This window comes from Panthera onca, chromosome B2 (assembly GCF_046562875.1).
Source record: "Panthera onca isolate mPanOnc1 chromosome B2, mPanOnc1 haplotype 2, whole genome shotgun sequence".
NCBI lineage: Eukaryota > Metazoa > Chordata > Mammalia > Carnivora > Felidae > Panthera > Panthera onca.
In genome coordinates, this window is record NC_138343.1 from 79,995,258 (window position 1) to 80,011,499 (window position 16,242).

At 42.3% G+C, this 16,242-nt stretch overlaps 1 protein-coding gene across 1 annotated transcript in view; it reads right to left on the reverse strand.

The window, feature by feature from the left end:
• Nucleotides 1-435: 435 nt before the first annotated feature.
• The window catches only part of MDN1 (midasin AAA ATPase 1), a 174,336-nt gene continuing 158,529 nt past the window's right edge, over nt 436-16,242 (reverse strand). The window contains exons 89-102 of the mRNA XM_078447133.2: nt 15,287-15,609; nt 14,635-14,811; nt 13,448-13,549; nt 12,543-12,744; nt 11,273-11,437; nt 9,616-9,779; nt 8,811-8,900; nt 7,785-7,900; nt 7,023-7,197; nt 5,301-5,374; nt 5,093-5,207; nt 4,150-4,213; nt 2,608-2,750; nt 436-1,855 (exon numbers count right to left, since the gene is read on the reverse strand). Of these exons, the coding sequence (XP_078303259.2) occupies nt 1,667-1,855; nt 2,608-2,750; nt 4,150-4,213; nt 5,093-5,207; nt 5,301-5,374; nt 7,023-7,197; nt 7,785-7,900; nt 8,811-8,900; nt 9,616-9,779; nt 11,273-11,437; nt 12,543-12,744; nt 13,448-13,549; nt 14,635-14,811; nt 15,287-15,609 (2,099 nt within the window). The 3' untranslated portion in view covers nt 436-1,666. The remainder of the gene's footprint in view (nt 1,856-2,607; nt 2,751-4,149; nt 4,214-5,092; nt 5,208-5,300; nt 5,375-7,022; nt 7,198-7,784; nt 7,901-8,810; nt 8,901-9,615; nt 9,780-11,272; nt 11,438-12,542; nt 12,745-13,447; nt 13,550-14,634; nt 14,812-15,286; nt 15,610-16,242) is intronic.

Sequence of the window (16,242 nt, forward strand, 5' to 3'; positions counted from 1 at the left end):
GGCTATGGCCAATGAAACGTGTCATTTTGGAGCAAAATCTGTACAAGCCATTGTTTTCCACCAACTTACCCTTTCCTGTGCCACAAGGCCAGAGCACAAGGCCAGAGCATGGTGGGCAGCTCACCCACCATGGACATGAAACACAAGCGGGAAATAAACCCTTATTTCAGGAAGCCACTAAGGTGGTGGGTCCAGCGTAAGCTAGTGACCGCTGATCCAGTAGACAAGATCATTCCCTTAGCACACCTTTTACACACCTGTTGTGTCCCATTAAGAATGGTTGCAGGGATGCTTGGTGAGTCCGTCTGATTCTTGGATTTTGGCTCAGGTCGTGATCTCAGGGTTGTGAGATTGGGCTCCACACTGAGCCTGCTTCAGATTCTCCCACTCACTCTCTACACTTTCCACCTCTCAAACACTTAAACTGGTCACAAATTACAACAGTGGTATATATTTAATAATTTTCAGAATATAAGCTGCATAGCTTTTTAGAATAAAAAATGATATAACTTCAGGTACATGCTTTAGGACACTTGGTTAAACAACAAGCAATCTGTGTCTTCGATGACCACCTCAAAAATGTGGCAAACTTCACAGTGTAACTTGAAAACAAACGGGAGATAGACGATTACGTGATGGCATGTTGTCTACAAAACGACATTCTGACAACTTAAATAGAATACAGCAACAATTTCAAGTATTCAATCAGTGCTTTCTGGCCAAGTAAAAACTGTCTAAAAATCATTGATGTAGTTTAACTGGGGGAAAAAAAAAGTAGCTTAGTTTTCTTAAACACGGCATTTCTTTTCCAGAATGAGACTGGCTCAGTCCAGCTTGAAAGCAGTGTGAGGAATATTCTTCCCCTTAACGGTTAAGAAAAAAATGAACTAAAGAAATAAATTACTACGACACCAGGGACCGTGGCGCTGAGAGAATGAAATAACCAAAGGGAAAATCACTTTTCCATCATTGCATAGTCTCCCGCAGCAGCAAATGCAAAGGACGGCAGAAAAGCCACTTCATTTTTACACAGCCCGAGGGTCATTTTTCGGCTTACCTGGGCTCCTATGCTATCTGGTTGCTTTTTAAGAGCACACACACCCTGACCTCCCTAACCCTCAAAGAGAAGGTAGTTCCCTGCACATGAAGCACAATGACAAAACACACGCACTCGAGCCTCTAGAAAGCTGCAGCTGTCTCAGCCTCTTGACGGCATTTAGATACACACTGTGGGATCGGCAAGGCAGAGCCTCAGAGCAGGGTCACAAGGGCAGCTGCCTGTGGTCCTTTGTCCAAAGGACTGGGACGGTCCCATTCTCCCAGCAGCTACTCCTCCAGGGGGGCAGCAGCTGGGCCCTGGCCTCCTCTTGGGCCGGGGCTTCCAGGTCCAGACACCGGCCGCTGCCCTGGGTTTGTTACGGCTGTAGCCGGGGCAACAGCAGAGGCCGAGGCCGGCCAGGGTCTGAAAGCACATTATAAGATAAAGTGTACATTGTAATAAAAACTGTCTGCAGCTATAAGATGAATCTTTATAAATCAGATCTAAGATAAAATAACATTTTAGAGCTGTGAGTTCGGAAGCAGTTGTCCAAAAGAGGGAGCAACGGCCTCGAGGCGCCAAAGTCTGACAGTGGTGTAAAGTCTCACTTTAGACTGTGTTCCTTCCCTACAGGTGGTCAGAGGCTGCCACCAACTCAAACCACTGCCTAAGAGCATCACTGAGCGTCTCAGGGAGCGCGTTCACATCGCGAAGGATGATGTAGAATGGGAATGGGAACTCTTCCATGTAGGATCGGATTTCAGGCATCTCTCCAGGTCCTTTAAATATGGGCACTTTGATGTCCAAGATCGAATCCTGTAAACAGGAGACATTTTGAAATAAAAACCAAACCAATATCCTTGGCTAGCTCTTCCCTGATCTCTTTTGCTAATAGTTTTTAGGTCTCCTGTATCTAACTCCTAATATAAAATTAGCTTTTATTATTAAGAAACAATTTGCAGAACTTTCATTAAAGAGGAGGCAGATCTCTGAGCACCCCTTCCAGGAGCATGGACACTAAAAGAGAGGGGGAGACCAAAAAACCCAATTTCCCATTTTCTACTTGGAGTAATTCACATTAAATCTTCCTACTTGTTATCCAGGCCTTAATGTGACCTGCAGAGACCACGCTTCGCCTGGAATAGAGCTGCCTGTGGGGGTCTTTCACTTAGCAACTGATGCTTCCTGCTCTGAGAAGGGCACTACTAGGATACCAGTAACTGGAAAGGGCTGGTGTATAGTTCGAAGTAGACAAGGCCCATCATCAAGGCTGCAGTACCGGAAATGACACAGTACAGAGGGAAAGGATGACCCACTAGAGCAGGAATTGACACAGCAAGTGGTTAAGAGGGTGGTCTCTGGAATGTCCGAATTCTGGCTTTCTTGACCTATGACCTGTGTTTCTGTCCTTCACTGTAAAGTGGGAGTATTAACAAAAAAAACAGTGCCTAGGATAGTGTCCGGCAGAACATAAGGAGTTAAGGTGTGACCTAGGCCATATTTCAGATAGAACATGATGAAGGGTATCCCCACTTTATCCCCAAAAGCAGCTTTTAGTAATCACTCACCCGTGAACTGGGATTGTCCAATACAACAAAAATGACAAAGATGTTAGCATTCCGGGCAGCCTGGACTGCTGCCAGGACTCTGTCTTTGCCCTCAAGGAAAAGGCCGCGTCCATCAGAGACCACCAGGAGGAGCTGTGCGTTTTCTGTGGTAGAACATACAGCAGGAGAGGAAGGGAACAAAATGAAGATCCCACTGTTAACAACTCCAAGCTACCTAAAGACAAATAGGTTAATAGCACAGAGAAAGCCGACACTAAACAGACATCTGAAACTGATGAATTCTGGACATAAGCAAAAGTGACCTCTAAGATGGGACATTAGATGCCACAGTCGGACACAAGGCTACACAGACATATGAAGCTTCGGTCAATAAAACAATTTCCCTATCACATTAGATCAATTTCATTGTATAACAACATACAAGAATTAAACATATACTCATGGCTATAAAGTATAAAAATGGCAATATTGAGTAGGCCATTAGAAGAAAGTGCCTAAATCAGAAACCTAGAACTGGGTCTTCCAAATTTCTTGTACCTAATCTGGGTATTTTTCTCCTCTTAAAATTGACTCATTTAAAAGAAAACTTAAGTAGAAGGGGCCATTAAAATAATTTTTTAACGTTTGTATTCATGGTTTACCTATAATGTTTCCAATGCAAGACTACATACAGTGCACGAGGGCAGTCTTTCTCTCAAGGAAGTTTAGTGAGTGTTGAGAGGTGTGAAGGACATGCTTCAAATAGGAAGGTTCTCCATGAAACGATCAAGATTGAGAGATTTTAGGAAGAGCTAGATACAGAACTGGTGTGTTTCAAGCCCTAAGTCAATCATGGTTGGATTAGCTGGTTTCTGAATTATGTCCTCCCCTGCTTCCCTCCGTTATTAAAATATTTCAAAATATTCTTTATACTAAAATCCTACACCTTGCTCCTCCTTCACAACGCTTAACTCTGTTATAACAAACTACAGTTGACCCTTGAACAACACAGGTCTGAACACTTATATGTGGGTATCTTACTGTATGGCACTGCATATATACTTTCTCTTCCTTATGATTTCCTTAACCTTTTCTTCTCTTTAGCTTACTTTGCTGTAAGGATACAGTATAAAATACATATAATATGCAAAATTGCTCATTATGTTATCCGTAAAGGCTTCTGGTCAACAGTAGGCTATGAGTAACTAAGTTTTTGAGGAATCAAAAGTTATACACGGATTTTCAACTGTGCAGGGGCTTGGTGCTCCTACCCCCCACCCCCACCCTGCTACTGCATTGTTCAAGGGCCAGGTGTAGTTAATTAGTATCTAATTCCTCCAGTGGTTATAAGCCTCATGAGTATGGGTTCAACACAAATTTCTGAATGGATAAATGGCTGAGTAACAAATTACAGGAATGCGTAATAACTCTCCAGCTCCTGCTTATAACTTTTCCTGTGCAGCGTCCACTTTAAAAGATGGGTTCTGTGGCATGAAGCAAGTGGCTTGTGAATGCACACAGTAGAAAAGCGTTGTGTGGATAAAGATGAGAACTGCAGCTCACCTGGACTGGCGTGCTGGGAGGGCTGCTGAGCAGCTGCAAACATGCTGGCTACAGACTCGAGAAACTAGACCAGAACCAGAGACAGGCCGTTAGAAAACCACGAAAACCCTTCCCACTGTCACAGAGATTGAAATTACTTTTGACACTCAGGAGATTATCAAAATAACCATCTCAGATCTCTAGGCAATCAAACCGTCCCTCCCCGCCCCCCATCCAAAGGGGATGATGATCCTTGCAGTGCTAGCATCTACCCCTGGGCACTGGCATTCTCCAGCACGGACATGCGTCTCTGGCACACACACCACTCGTGTTCTGTAACACACCCTAGAGGAAAAGAAATACTTCCCCTGGGGGGTGAAGACAAGACATCAGTAACTCCCCCAAATGAACAGAACAGCTGTCGTCTTTCAGAAGAAAATAGCTGAGCAGAAAAGGGCAAGAAAACATAAAATGTCTAGTGCAACATAAAGTAGGCTAGAGGAGGGCAAAAATGAAGAGGACAAAATCATTATCCTGGGCTGTGTTTTGAACTTATGTCATCCTGAGCAAGTCATTGGCTCTATTTTACATCATTTCTTCTCTAGGTCAAATGGGGGAGAGAAATTGGCCCGATTAAGGGTACGGGGAGACAGTTTATTACTACAAAAGTTCCAAATCTCTCAAAGAGTAGGGAGCCTGAAAATTAGTGATGTAAAGTCAGAAACCCTTGAGGAACTCAGAAAAAGAGTTCACACTCTGTTTGTTAATGGATGCCAGGGAAGTTTCTATTCCAGTGGTGCATGGCCTGAGGTTTAGAACTGAACCACCCTGGCATCCTGAAATTGTTTCCTCGAAATTTTTACCTGTCCTAACACCATACTAGGGAGGAGGGAATGCTAAAAATTATGTCTCTCCCACAGCTACTGAAGAATGGCTGTTCAGAGGACATGTGATACAAGCATACCTGAGCAATCTTGGTTTTCTTTTGCTGGAATTTGCAGAGCCGCAGAATCTGGGAACCCGAGAAATCACTGAACTGCTCGTGGAATGGGTGTAATAGCTTTACGGACTCTCCAAAACTACGGATAGAAAAAACAAATGCAGTGTTTTTTGTGTGATCAAGGTAACAAAAGGAAGTTGATTTTCCCACTGGGATTAAAAAGCACCCTTACCTGCACACAGCAATCTGACCCACTTCCAGGAGGGTTAGAGCATTTCCAATCACAGCCAAAGATTCAAATGCCAGCTATGAAATAAGAAGGTTAAGGGTTGAAGGAATCAGAATATCCTCTAGATCAGTGCCTCTCAATCTTTTTTATACCAAGAGTCTCACAGAAAATGTTATTTTTGCATGGCATACAGGGAATGTCAACATGGCTATTCATAATCAACCCAGAGGCCATGGTGGCCTCAGACCCTGGCTAATCCCACAAATCCTGAAACCCAGAGTCCATTACACCAGTAGCAAAGGTCTGCTCTAGGCATCTAATAAAAGTGATCTTAAGAGATATGGTCCATAAAATTTTCAGAATTTTTCCCTTTTAGGGGGGTGAGGGAACTACATAAAAAGTAATCTCAGATAGGCAAAAAATTTTAAAAACCAGTTTATTTTATTAACCCATAAATAAATGACAGCCTGGTCTTAGAATTTAAATTTCATTAAAAAGATGATGCTACTTAGAGCAACTAACATCTACTGAATACATACCAAGTGCTAGGCATTAAACACAGTACATACTTCATTTAGTTTTCACAACTCTGGAGGACGTAGATACTGTTACAATCCTCATTGTTCAGAAGATGAAAACTGACATGTTAAGAAGTAAATAAATTGCCAAATATCATATGGCAGTAAGTGAGGAACTTGGACCTGAACCTAGGTTCAGAGGTGACATTTTTTTTTTTACAGCAGAGCACAACTATGGATTTAGGTTGCTCGTTGGTTCATACTGGGTAATAGCATCGCTGCAAAAAACATCACTCTTCCAGGTGCCTGGATGGCTCAGTTGGTTAAGTGACTGACTCTTGATATCGGCTCAGGTTATGATCTCACAGTGGTAAGACTGAGTCCACTGTCAGCATGGAAACTGATTGGGATTCTCTCTCTCTCCCTCTTTATCTGCACCTCCTGTGCTTGTGCTCTCTCTCTCTCTCTCTCTCTCTCTCAAAATAAATATATAAACTTAAAAACAAAAACACATCACTCTTCTGTGTCCATAATGATGGTATCATAAGTAATTAATTCTATTCAGGCTCTTAAGCTTTGTGAATACTATTAGAGCACTAATTTCAGACTTAAAGAGATGTACATGAAACACCTTTTAAAAATCAATGATATTCAAATATGTTGTACAAGGCCTTAAAAAACAGTTTACCAGTACAGTGTGTTTTGTGGAAAATAAATACCGTCAGTTACTCTTCTACAGCTAGACAGGAGCACAGCAAGGCTAAAAAACAATTTCGGGATGCCTGGGTGATTCAGTTGGTTAAGCATCTGACTCTTGATTTTGGCTCAGGTCATGATCTCACTGTTGGTAAAATCAACCCCCACGTTGGGCTCTGCTGACAGCGGGCAGCCTGCCTGGGATTCTCTCTCTCTTTCTCTCTGCCCCTGCCCCACTCGAGCTCTTTCTCTCTCTCAAAATAAATAAATGTTAAAAAAAAATTTTTTTAAGGTCTCGAACAGTAAGGGACCAATTATTTGAGACATCCTAAAACTGCCCTTTTGAACTCGTTTTAAAATTTTAGGTCCTCTCAAACATAGTAGCACATTCTCAGAACAGTAATGGTATTTCAAAGTGCTTTTTGCCAGATTATATTTAAAACTTTTAGGTGGCCACAGAGCATGGCTTGGCATTAATTTCTCATTAAATTTAGCTCCCGTGTTTCCTTACCTGTTTGGTATGGTTGTCTACCATGCTAGAAGAGTCATCAATGGCCAAACAAATCTGATACTGGCGTTTACTGGGCTTGGTCCTTCGAAGCCAAATCTTGTCTTTCCGAAATTGACTAGCGATGTATGGAATGACCTTCCGCATGTTCAGCCGCTTCCCAGTTCGATAGTCTCCTCTATTAAATTTACCCAAATGGGGCAATGATTAGTTAACAATTGCTCATCCTCCAAAAAATTTTTTAAAGAATAAGATCACATTATAATACCTTTTAACCAGTAACCTGACACACTCAAATGTCATCATCAACTGAGAAAGGAGGGCAGCCAGAAAAACTGGTTATATATGTGACAATAATCAGGCCCTTCCACGAAAGCTGCAACAAGTTTTAAAAAATTAGAAAAAGAATGTTTGCACTGATTAAGTCTTTGACTCTTTTCTAATCTGAAACTATGAGTTTGGATAAACCTTTGCGAAGATCTAGGTGAGTAACACATGCAGCAAGCCCATACACCCACCCAAAGGCTCCACCAACCAATTTTCTCATCAGAGGCTAATGAATCAAAGGAACTGCACTCGTACCAAACTTCGCAGACACTTCAGTTTTTAGAGAGAACATGAAAAAAGGTATGGAATAACATCCACACAGCATAAATGGCAACCTAGAAGCCAGTACTTTAACTGGTTAGGGGCTGAGCTCAATAGAAAAGGTGACACAGCCATCTTTTCAGGGCACAGTGGGTGTGCTTAGTGGAGAAGACTTACTTCAGCTTGGCGGCCTGGGTAGGCTCTAATATGAGACGAAGCTGTTCACACAACTGTTGGGAAAGAGGCGCAGTTACGGCCAGGTAACTCTGCCACATCTGCACTGCAGCCTTCTCCTGTGACAACGACATAGAAGTGACTCTTACAACGTCAGAGCCAGCCAAGTCATTTACAGCAAGAAGACACTTGAAACAGAGTAGCAGAAAATGACCCACGTGAACTCTTGTCAACAGAAGCCAACTCGGCAGGCTGCCATCCAGTCCACATCCTAAAAATGTCTCATCTTCTACCAAAACCACAACTCACAGTTCCGAATGAGAAAGGGTGAAACAACAAGGCAGAAAATATTGGATTGCATGACCAAATCAACAACTAATTCTCATCACCTACAAAGAGGATAAACTGCACATTCTGTATGGGTGGGGAGCTGTGAGTGGGTACTTTTGGTGCCAGCAGATCCAGCCACTTAATCGTGGGCTCTCAGGGTCAAGTTTCAAAAGCAAAAATGATGAGTGCCAATCTCAACAGTGTGCTTCTTTCCCAGACACAAAGCTCCAAGTATGACAGAGCCCTCATACAGGTGTGTAGTAGGAATGATGATTATAGGCACAAAATACAAACATGGATAATACAGTAAATTCAGGATGCAAACTCATTAAAAATGAAGCTTCTGTTTAAGCTATGCTGCCATATTAAGTCAGCCAGCAATATTCCAGGTGGCCTACTGTGAGGATGACACATTTTGCCTCATTTCACAACCAATGTCATATCTGTTATAACTCATAGAGCTAGCAAGAGAAATTAAAGGAAATAAACACATCAGCTTTTCTGTGGTTTAATTAAACTACATGTCTAGTGGCAAAGTAGGCAGAAAGCACTGGAAAGACTTAGGCTTCAGACTGTAATTACAGTCTTCATATACTCAGTCCCTTTTACAAAGGTAATTGGTGCTAAGAACCTGTTAAGCTTGCTGCAACTTAAAAAAAAAGAAAATCAAGATATCTTATGAAAAGACTGGTGACTTACTTCTTCTGGGTTTCCAGATTCGTGTGGATGCCATGTTTCCAGCTGCCTCTCCAGCTCCTGTCTTAGCTCACTGACATCTTTTAAAATGGGCTAAGAAGAAAAAGCCACAGATAAGAGGCAGCCTAGATTGAAATCACCAACTCATTGTATCACTGGCTGCCTTCTTCCCAGTAGTATGAACTACAAATACATGCCCCTGAGACACAAAGCATAAGCAAATTTGATGGCACGATAAGATGCCAGACAACTATTCTTCTATTTCCCTTTGTGTAGAGACAAGATAAAGGAAGTTTTACCATTTAGAAGAAATCTATCCAGCAAAATAAAAACAAAAACTCCACAAAATTATCATTATCAAAATGTTCTCTGAATAATCTAGACTGCTATTAAGTCAAACGATTCGGGAAAACAACTCAGTTAAATCTGCTTTTACTAAATGCAGGCATTAAGCCAAATATTCTTGTTACTTCGTCAGCATGAACTGAATTGTTACGTACAGCTCCTCACATAAGGATGCTGAACATGGGAAGAGCAGATCTAGATCTGCGAGCCTGAGGCTGGAGAACCAGACACACCATCACAGCCAGGTTGGGGCACCCACTCTGACCCTGGGATCAACTGCCGGAACGGTGTGATCTGTTTAGAGAAGTGGTCATACCAACTGTTTTCCTAAACACTTTGACAAGGATGAGATGCCCCCAAATAACCAGATATTCCATGAAGTTCTAAAGACAAAAATTTTAAACCAGTTTATAATTACATTTTGTTAACTTATCATAGCAATAATTTGTGAAAATTTTAGCACCTGGAAAACTGTGTCCACAAGGAACTGATGGGCTGTGTGAATGGTCGAATCTTGGCTTCTCTCTGGTTTCATATCCTCTGTCTCCCCATGGGATATGTCGGTCCTGGGATCTTGGTCTTCTTCTGTTCTAACAGTGTGGGTCTCCATGTCCACCTCATCATAGCCTATTTGCATACAAGGACACTGTTTTACTTACTCTGATATTACACACAGACTGAGTCTCCGAGATTGCCTGCCGATCTTAACGATTACTCACACTTCACTCTTTCACTCCCCAGCACGTTTCCCCATACAAGTTCTACATGTTCTTTCTCTTTGGGATATTCACTGCCAATTCTTACTCCCCTGACCTTCTCTCCTCCCCACTGTGAGGTCGAAGGTGGCTCTTCTGGGAGGGAGAGGAATAGGGGAGACTGCACTGTGTAGTGTGTGACTCTTTAAAATACATGCACGTAAAACTTTGATGAAAATAAAAACTAGGGATGCCTGGGTGGCTGAGTCCGTTAGGCATCCAACTCTTGATTTCGGCTTAGGTTGTGATCTCATGGTTTATGGGATCCAGCCTCCCATTGGGCTCTGCATTGAGCGTTGAGCCTGCTTGGGATTCTCTCTCTCCCTCTCTGCCCCTCTCCCCAACCTGCATGCACGTGCTCTCTCAAATTAAAAAAAATAAATAGGGGTGCCTGGGTGGCTCAGTCAGTTGAGCATCCTACTTCAGCTCAGGTCATGATCTTGGAGTCAGTGAGTTCGAGCCCCACATCGGGGCTCAGAGCCTGGAGCCTGCTTCAGATTCTATGTCTCCCTCTCTCTCTGCTCCTCCCCCACTCACACTCTTTCTCTCTCAAAGATAAATAAATGTTAAAAAGATAAATAAAATTAAATTAAATAAATAAATAAATCCTAGTTCCATTTTACAGATGAGGAAACTGAGGCAAAGAAAATATGGATAATATGCCTCAGCCTATAATGTAAGAGGCAAAGTCTGGATTTTGAGTTTTCATCAGAGCTATGCCATTCCCACTGTCATATAATGACACAGTCAATGCTTCTAAAACCTCTGAGAGGACAGGAAGCAGGGGAAAAAAGGCTTTTCAATTTGCAAGTTCTTTTGAATGTGTATTTATTCCACTGCTGATAAAGTTATTTTTTAATGTGTTAAATGCATGTCTTTTTTATTTTTTAAATAAATTATCCAGTAATAACACTTGGTCAACTATGAAATGGAACTATATGCAAGAAGTTTGGTTACTACTTTTACACATGCATTTTCCCCATTCTACTTCTCTAAATATTTTACTGCATTTTATGCTAAAATTGAGTATTTTCATATAATTGAAAACATCTGTCTAATAATAATCAAAAGTGTCTTCCTGTCATAACTGAAGTAAGTGTCCTATTTTTTTTCTTCTACATATTTAAAGAAGAGTGATGGCATTTGCCTAGAACTCAGGCTTTTGAGGTCTCCTTGCAGGACAGTGTCTCCAATGTCACTCCTCCACCTTCTGACTCCTAGGTGAGATAGAGCGGAATTTTCATAGGCAAATGAACACCTACGCTATGGGTCAGGATGTAGATAGAACCACCAGATCAGATGGTACCACACGAAAGTGACTACTGTAAGCGAACGTAGGAGGGATTTGTTCACCATAGGACCCACCGGGGCTCACTGTGGTCCCTGACTTGATCTCCTCTGGCTTCAGCTGCTCTGTGTCTGCTGCTTGGAGCTCTTCCTCCTCTGTGTCCATGAAAGTGTCCTCCATCTCCTCCTCCTGACCCCTGCTGGAATCTTTTGCAGACTGTTGCTGCTCCTTGCTGGCCACATCTGCCAATAAAGCATACAAACACATAGAACATGTGTGGGTGTGGTTTCTCACTTTTCACTTCTGAGATCTTACTAATGCTGTTCTCCTGCTGACCAACTATATGGCATGAACACAATGCTTGGCTTGTCTGTGATGCCCTACTGACCTTTTGATGTAACTGCCTATTCTCTACCACAAAAGTAGGATGCTTAGCTAGGTTTTTACTGCTATTACAAGAGACCGAACCAGAATAAACAGGGAGGACACATGACTCAGAGCAGCTAATGGAATTATACTCCTTTACCAACTTATGAGCGGAGATACTGTAATGAGTAAGAGTGTAACACAGGACACAGAAAGACCAACGCTGAAGACAAGCACTGTGATCTTGGACAAGTTCTTAAATTTCTCTGGCCTCAGTGTGCTCATCTATAAAATGGAAATATCGTAGATCTTAAGATTATTGTAAAAATTCCATGATCATGCAGCAAAGGCTCAGTACAGTGTTTGGTACAAAGTAAGAGCTCAATTCATGGTAGCAAATTATTATTACTGCTTTTTTTTTCTAAAAAGTGAAGAGAGAAATAAGGTAATTCATGATAGAGCAATCATTTCTGAAACTGTGCTCAAAGATAAATATTATCTACATGAGTTTATATACTAGGAATGAAATATTAAGAAGTCACCAAGAGAACTAAAAAAGGAGACTGAGTAATGACTGACCACTCCCTTCTTATGTGGAGTTTTTTTTTCCTTCTCACTTATAAGAAAAACACATTTCTAGTTCACAGCTCCTGCCATTGCAGGAAGTGACCTCACTCTGACTATGAAGAAATGTCCATGTCTCAGAAACCCAGAGAGATAAGCACTAGGTTTGGATGCGGGCAGCTGTTACCAAGGATATATAAAAGACTTACACTAGACCCTGAAACCTGCACTTGTCTACAGATACCTTTATACCAAAAACAAACCGTATTCCCACATAATTCGAACTAGAGAGAAAACATTTTAAAAAGCCATTTCCCATCCCTAAGATGGATTTGTTCATCTGCTGGGCACACAGTCATACAGCATAAACTCTCAGAGAGCTCAGTGAACAAAGGAGAAGCCTTCCCTGAACCATACCATACGTCTGTGCATCATAAGGGTCACTGCCTTGTTTAATGTGCTCAAATGCATCTGCGTCCTCCACCTGGGCGTGGGGCTGGGCTGGCCCCTGCTCAGTGTGGCTCTCCATATCCACAGTCCTCAGCCGCTTATGCACTCGCTCATTGTGATCACCCATGGAGCGTTCATTGTCAGCCTGTCCAGGTTTCCTCTTGAAACTCTGTGGGAAATATGAGGAAATTCATTAGAGGTTTGTCTGTAATGGCCAAAAAACTAATGTCTATCCACAGGGGGCTGGTTAACTAAATTACGTACAGCCATACAAAAATGGAATTCAACGAGGCAGTTAAGAAGAATGGTCATGTATCTATACACAAATTCAGGATAACCTCTATGATATACTTTGTATCTGAAATATGTTACATATGCAAAAATATCTTTAAAATAAAACTGGTAGCACCAATTTACTCTTGGGTGACTTGAAAACAGGAATAAGATGGAAGCTTTTTAGGGGATTGTTTTTATATATGAATTTCATAAATCATGTACATGAATTATACCATGTTTTAAAAAACCTAATTTTTAAAACACAGAAGAGTAATGACGGTGGAAAAAAGACTGGCTAGTCCTAGGCAACAGCACCCAACAACTGGCCCTTAGGCTGCATAACAGGAATAAGGAGGAGAGTGTGTGTGTGTGTGTGTGTGTGTGTGTGTGTGTGTGTGTACATGCACCCACATGGGAAGAAGCCCCAGGTTCCAATGGGAAAGCCTCACGGTCCTGATCTGCTTGCTGAGGCTATCATCAGGTTTGGTGAGACAGCAAAGCCTGGGAACGTGGCTTTTTTTAAAAAAACCACTACACTTAGCACATCCTTTCCAGATGCAGCCTTCACCTAAGTTTCGCTGAAGAGTGATAGAGACCTGTGTGTCCTTCCTGGTCTGTTTCTGGGAAGCCAATCGAGCAATGAAGTTGGATTGGTGGCCTTCTGCCTGGTTTGCATCTGCAGCTCCACTCCCGTGCTCCTGTGAAATCCAAGCCATGAGAGAGTGAGGGTGGAAGATGCTATACAAACACCTGCTTACTGGGCTGTAGTTCGCATAGCTTCTCTGTTATTCTCCTCTCAGAGTCACATGATATACCTGCCTCCCTGGTCCGGAGCTGAGCCATGACTAAGGCCTGGCCTGTGGGCAAAAACAGGAGCATCTATATCCAGATATGTTACCCTCTTGAGTGACTTCGCTATGTAAGGCTGATTAGTTCCTTGTTTCCAGGATTGTAATGGCTTACTCTGAAGGCAGGACACACCTCGACTAGAAACCAGACTCTGCCATCAACCAGCTGTATACCCTTGAGATTGTCATTTCACTTTACTGCAGCTTAACTCAAATATAAAATGGAGAACGTCGTAAGAACACTAACCAGCTATCTTACAGGACTACTGTGAGGACCTGAAGTAATGAAAATGCTTAGCATCACCTAATGGGTGCTCAATAAACATGGTGGAGGGGGGCACAAGAAGTATAAACAGGTGTTATTACTGGTGAGAGAACTGGGCTCAATGAGGCTTAAGGAGCTGTTGAGAGTCACCAGAGCAGGTCCTCTGTCAGTGCTCTTTCCACAGCATGCCAGTCACCTGGACTGTGGCCATACACAGGACATCACTCTGGCTCAAGAAATAAAGAAGTGCTTTTGCTTTTTAAGTTGCAACTTTTAGAGCCTGGTGAACAGCAAGGAAAAAGGAAACACTATTTGAGGCATATTACTATATGAAGTCTAAATGCAACCTTTCTTTCCTTGGGAGCTTTCTAAAAATTAACATGAACCTATTCTCCCACAAAGAACTATGAGTTTAATAGCTTTTTCTCATTAAGCACAATACTTAAATACAGTGTAGCAAATATTCTAGGGTTTGTTCTGAGAGGCATATAAAATCAGGTATCCGATCATTTCCCAAAGAATGAGAGATGATCTTTTAGATGTCAACAACAAAACAAAATCACACATAATCCAACTACAGCTAAATGGGTCGTGATTTCACACAGGGAACAGAGACAACCCCCCCCCCCCCCAATAGAGGCAGCTGGCAGAAGCAGTAAGGGCCTATCACCTCCTTTCCCTGCTCCTTTTCGGGCGCGGCCCCAGCCAGCTCCATAGCCTGTGCACTCTGCACACTCTCCACCCCGGTCTGCCCGCAGGAATCGTGTTCTTCCCTTTCCGTGGCCTCTGGCACCTGCTCCTCTGTGTCAGAGTTTTCCCCGCTCCCTTCTTCTTCTTCTTCCTGCTTCTGCAGGGTAAGCAAACACCACATTAAAATGCACTGGGGGAAGAATATGAGGTAGGGGACCACTACAACTGGCAGGTGCCCCACTGCTCACCATGGGGAGACTGCAGGGAGGGTAATGGCCAGAAAGGGTCTTAAACAGAAACTTAAAGCTGCTCAGCAGCGCCACCTGGTGATAGAGAAGTATCCTAAAAGATTCTGATGGGAATAAGGTAAACTCTCCCCCACACTATTATTTTTTTATTTTAAGTTTATTTATTTATTTTGAGAAAGAGGGCAAGTGGGGAAGGGACAGAGAGACACAGAGAATCCCAAGCAGGCTCTGCACCACCAGCACAGAGCCCAATGTGGCGCTTGAACTCATGAACTGCGAGATCATGACCTGAGCTGAAGTTGGACACTTAACCAACTGAGCCAACCGGGCGCCCCTTCCTCACTATTACTTTTAACATGAGACAAGCCAAAGACCTTACAATACCTGGGGCTGGAGACCTTGGTCAACAGGAACGCCACTGTCTGCACTTTCCTCATTGGCTTCCTTGTCCTTGTCCTCCAGAGACTGACGCTCATCGTCTGAGTTTTCTTCAGGATGTTCAGCAGTGTCTTTATCTTGGTCATCAGCTCCTGTGTCCATCTCTTCTTCTCCCTCACCCTTATCATCTTCACTGGGGCCTTCTTCAGGTTCAGGTTGACCCTGACCTTCACTGTGGTCAGCCTCGGTCTGTTCCTTTATTTCCTCAGCTTCATGACCTGCTTCTTCAGTATCCATTGGCTTTTCTTTAATTTCCAAAGGATTATCTTCTGGATACATAACAACAAAAAGAAAGAACACCAAATTTAACATGATTTAACATGGGATGGAGTTAACACAAGTGTTTATTAGTCTCAAGCCAGGAACTGGCAAACTATGTCCTAAGAGCCACATCTGGCCGACATATTTCTGTAAATAAAGTTTTACTGGAATACGGCCATATCTATTTCCTTATGTGTTTACTCCACCCATTCTGTATTGTCTATGGCTGCTTTCATACTACTACAACAGCAGAGTAGAGTTTTTGCAACCCCTGTCTCAGTTTATGGCCTGTAAAATCTGATATATTTATTACCTGACTCTACAGAAAAAGTTTAGTCCACACCTGCTCTAAACCACACTTAATATTTTACATACAGTTGTTTGGATGGTGCATTCCATTAACAAACTCTAAGTAATCCACTAAAAAATCCTGAGAGCTGCCACAATAGGGACATTTTAGACCAAAAATAGGAAATGACATTATCCTTGGGAATAACTGGTAGACATCCTTCTTTATCATAAAGTACAACATACATTCAATGGAAACAATCTTATTTGGAAAAGTTTTATTAACAGAACATTCCTATACTTTGGACACTTCAGAATCACAGTCACTTTGTTAGCAAATAATTCTTTAATTT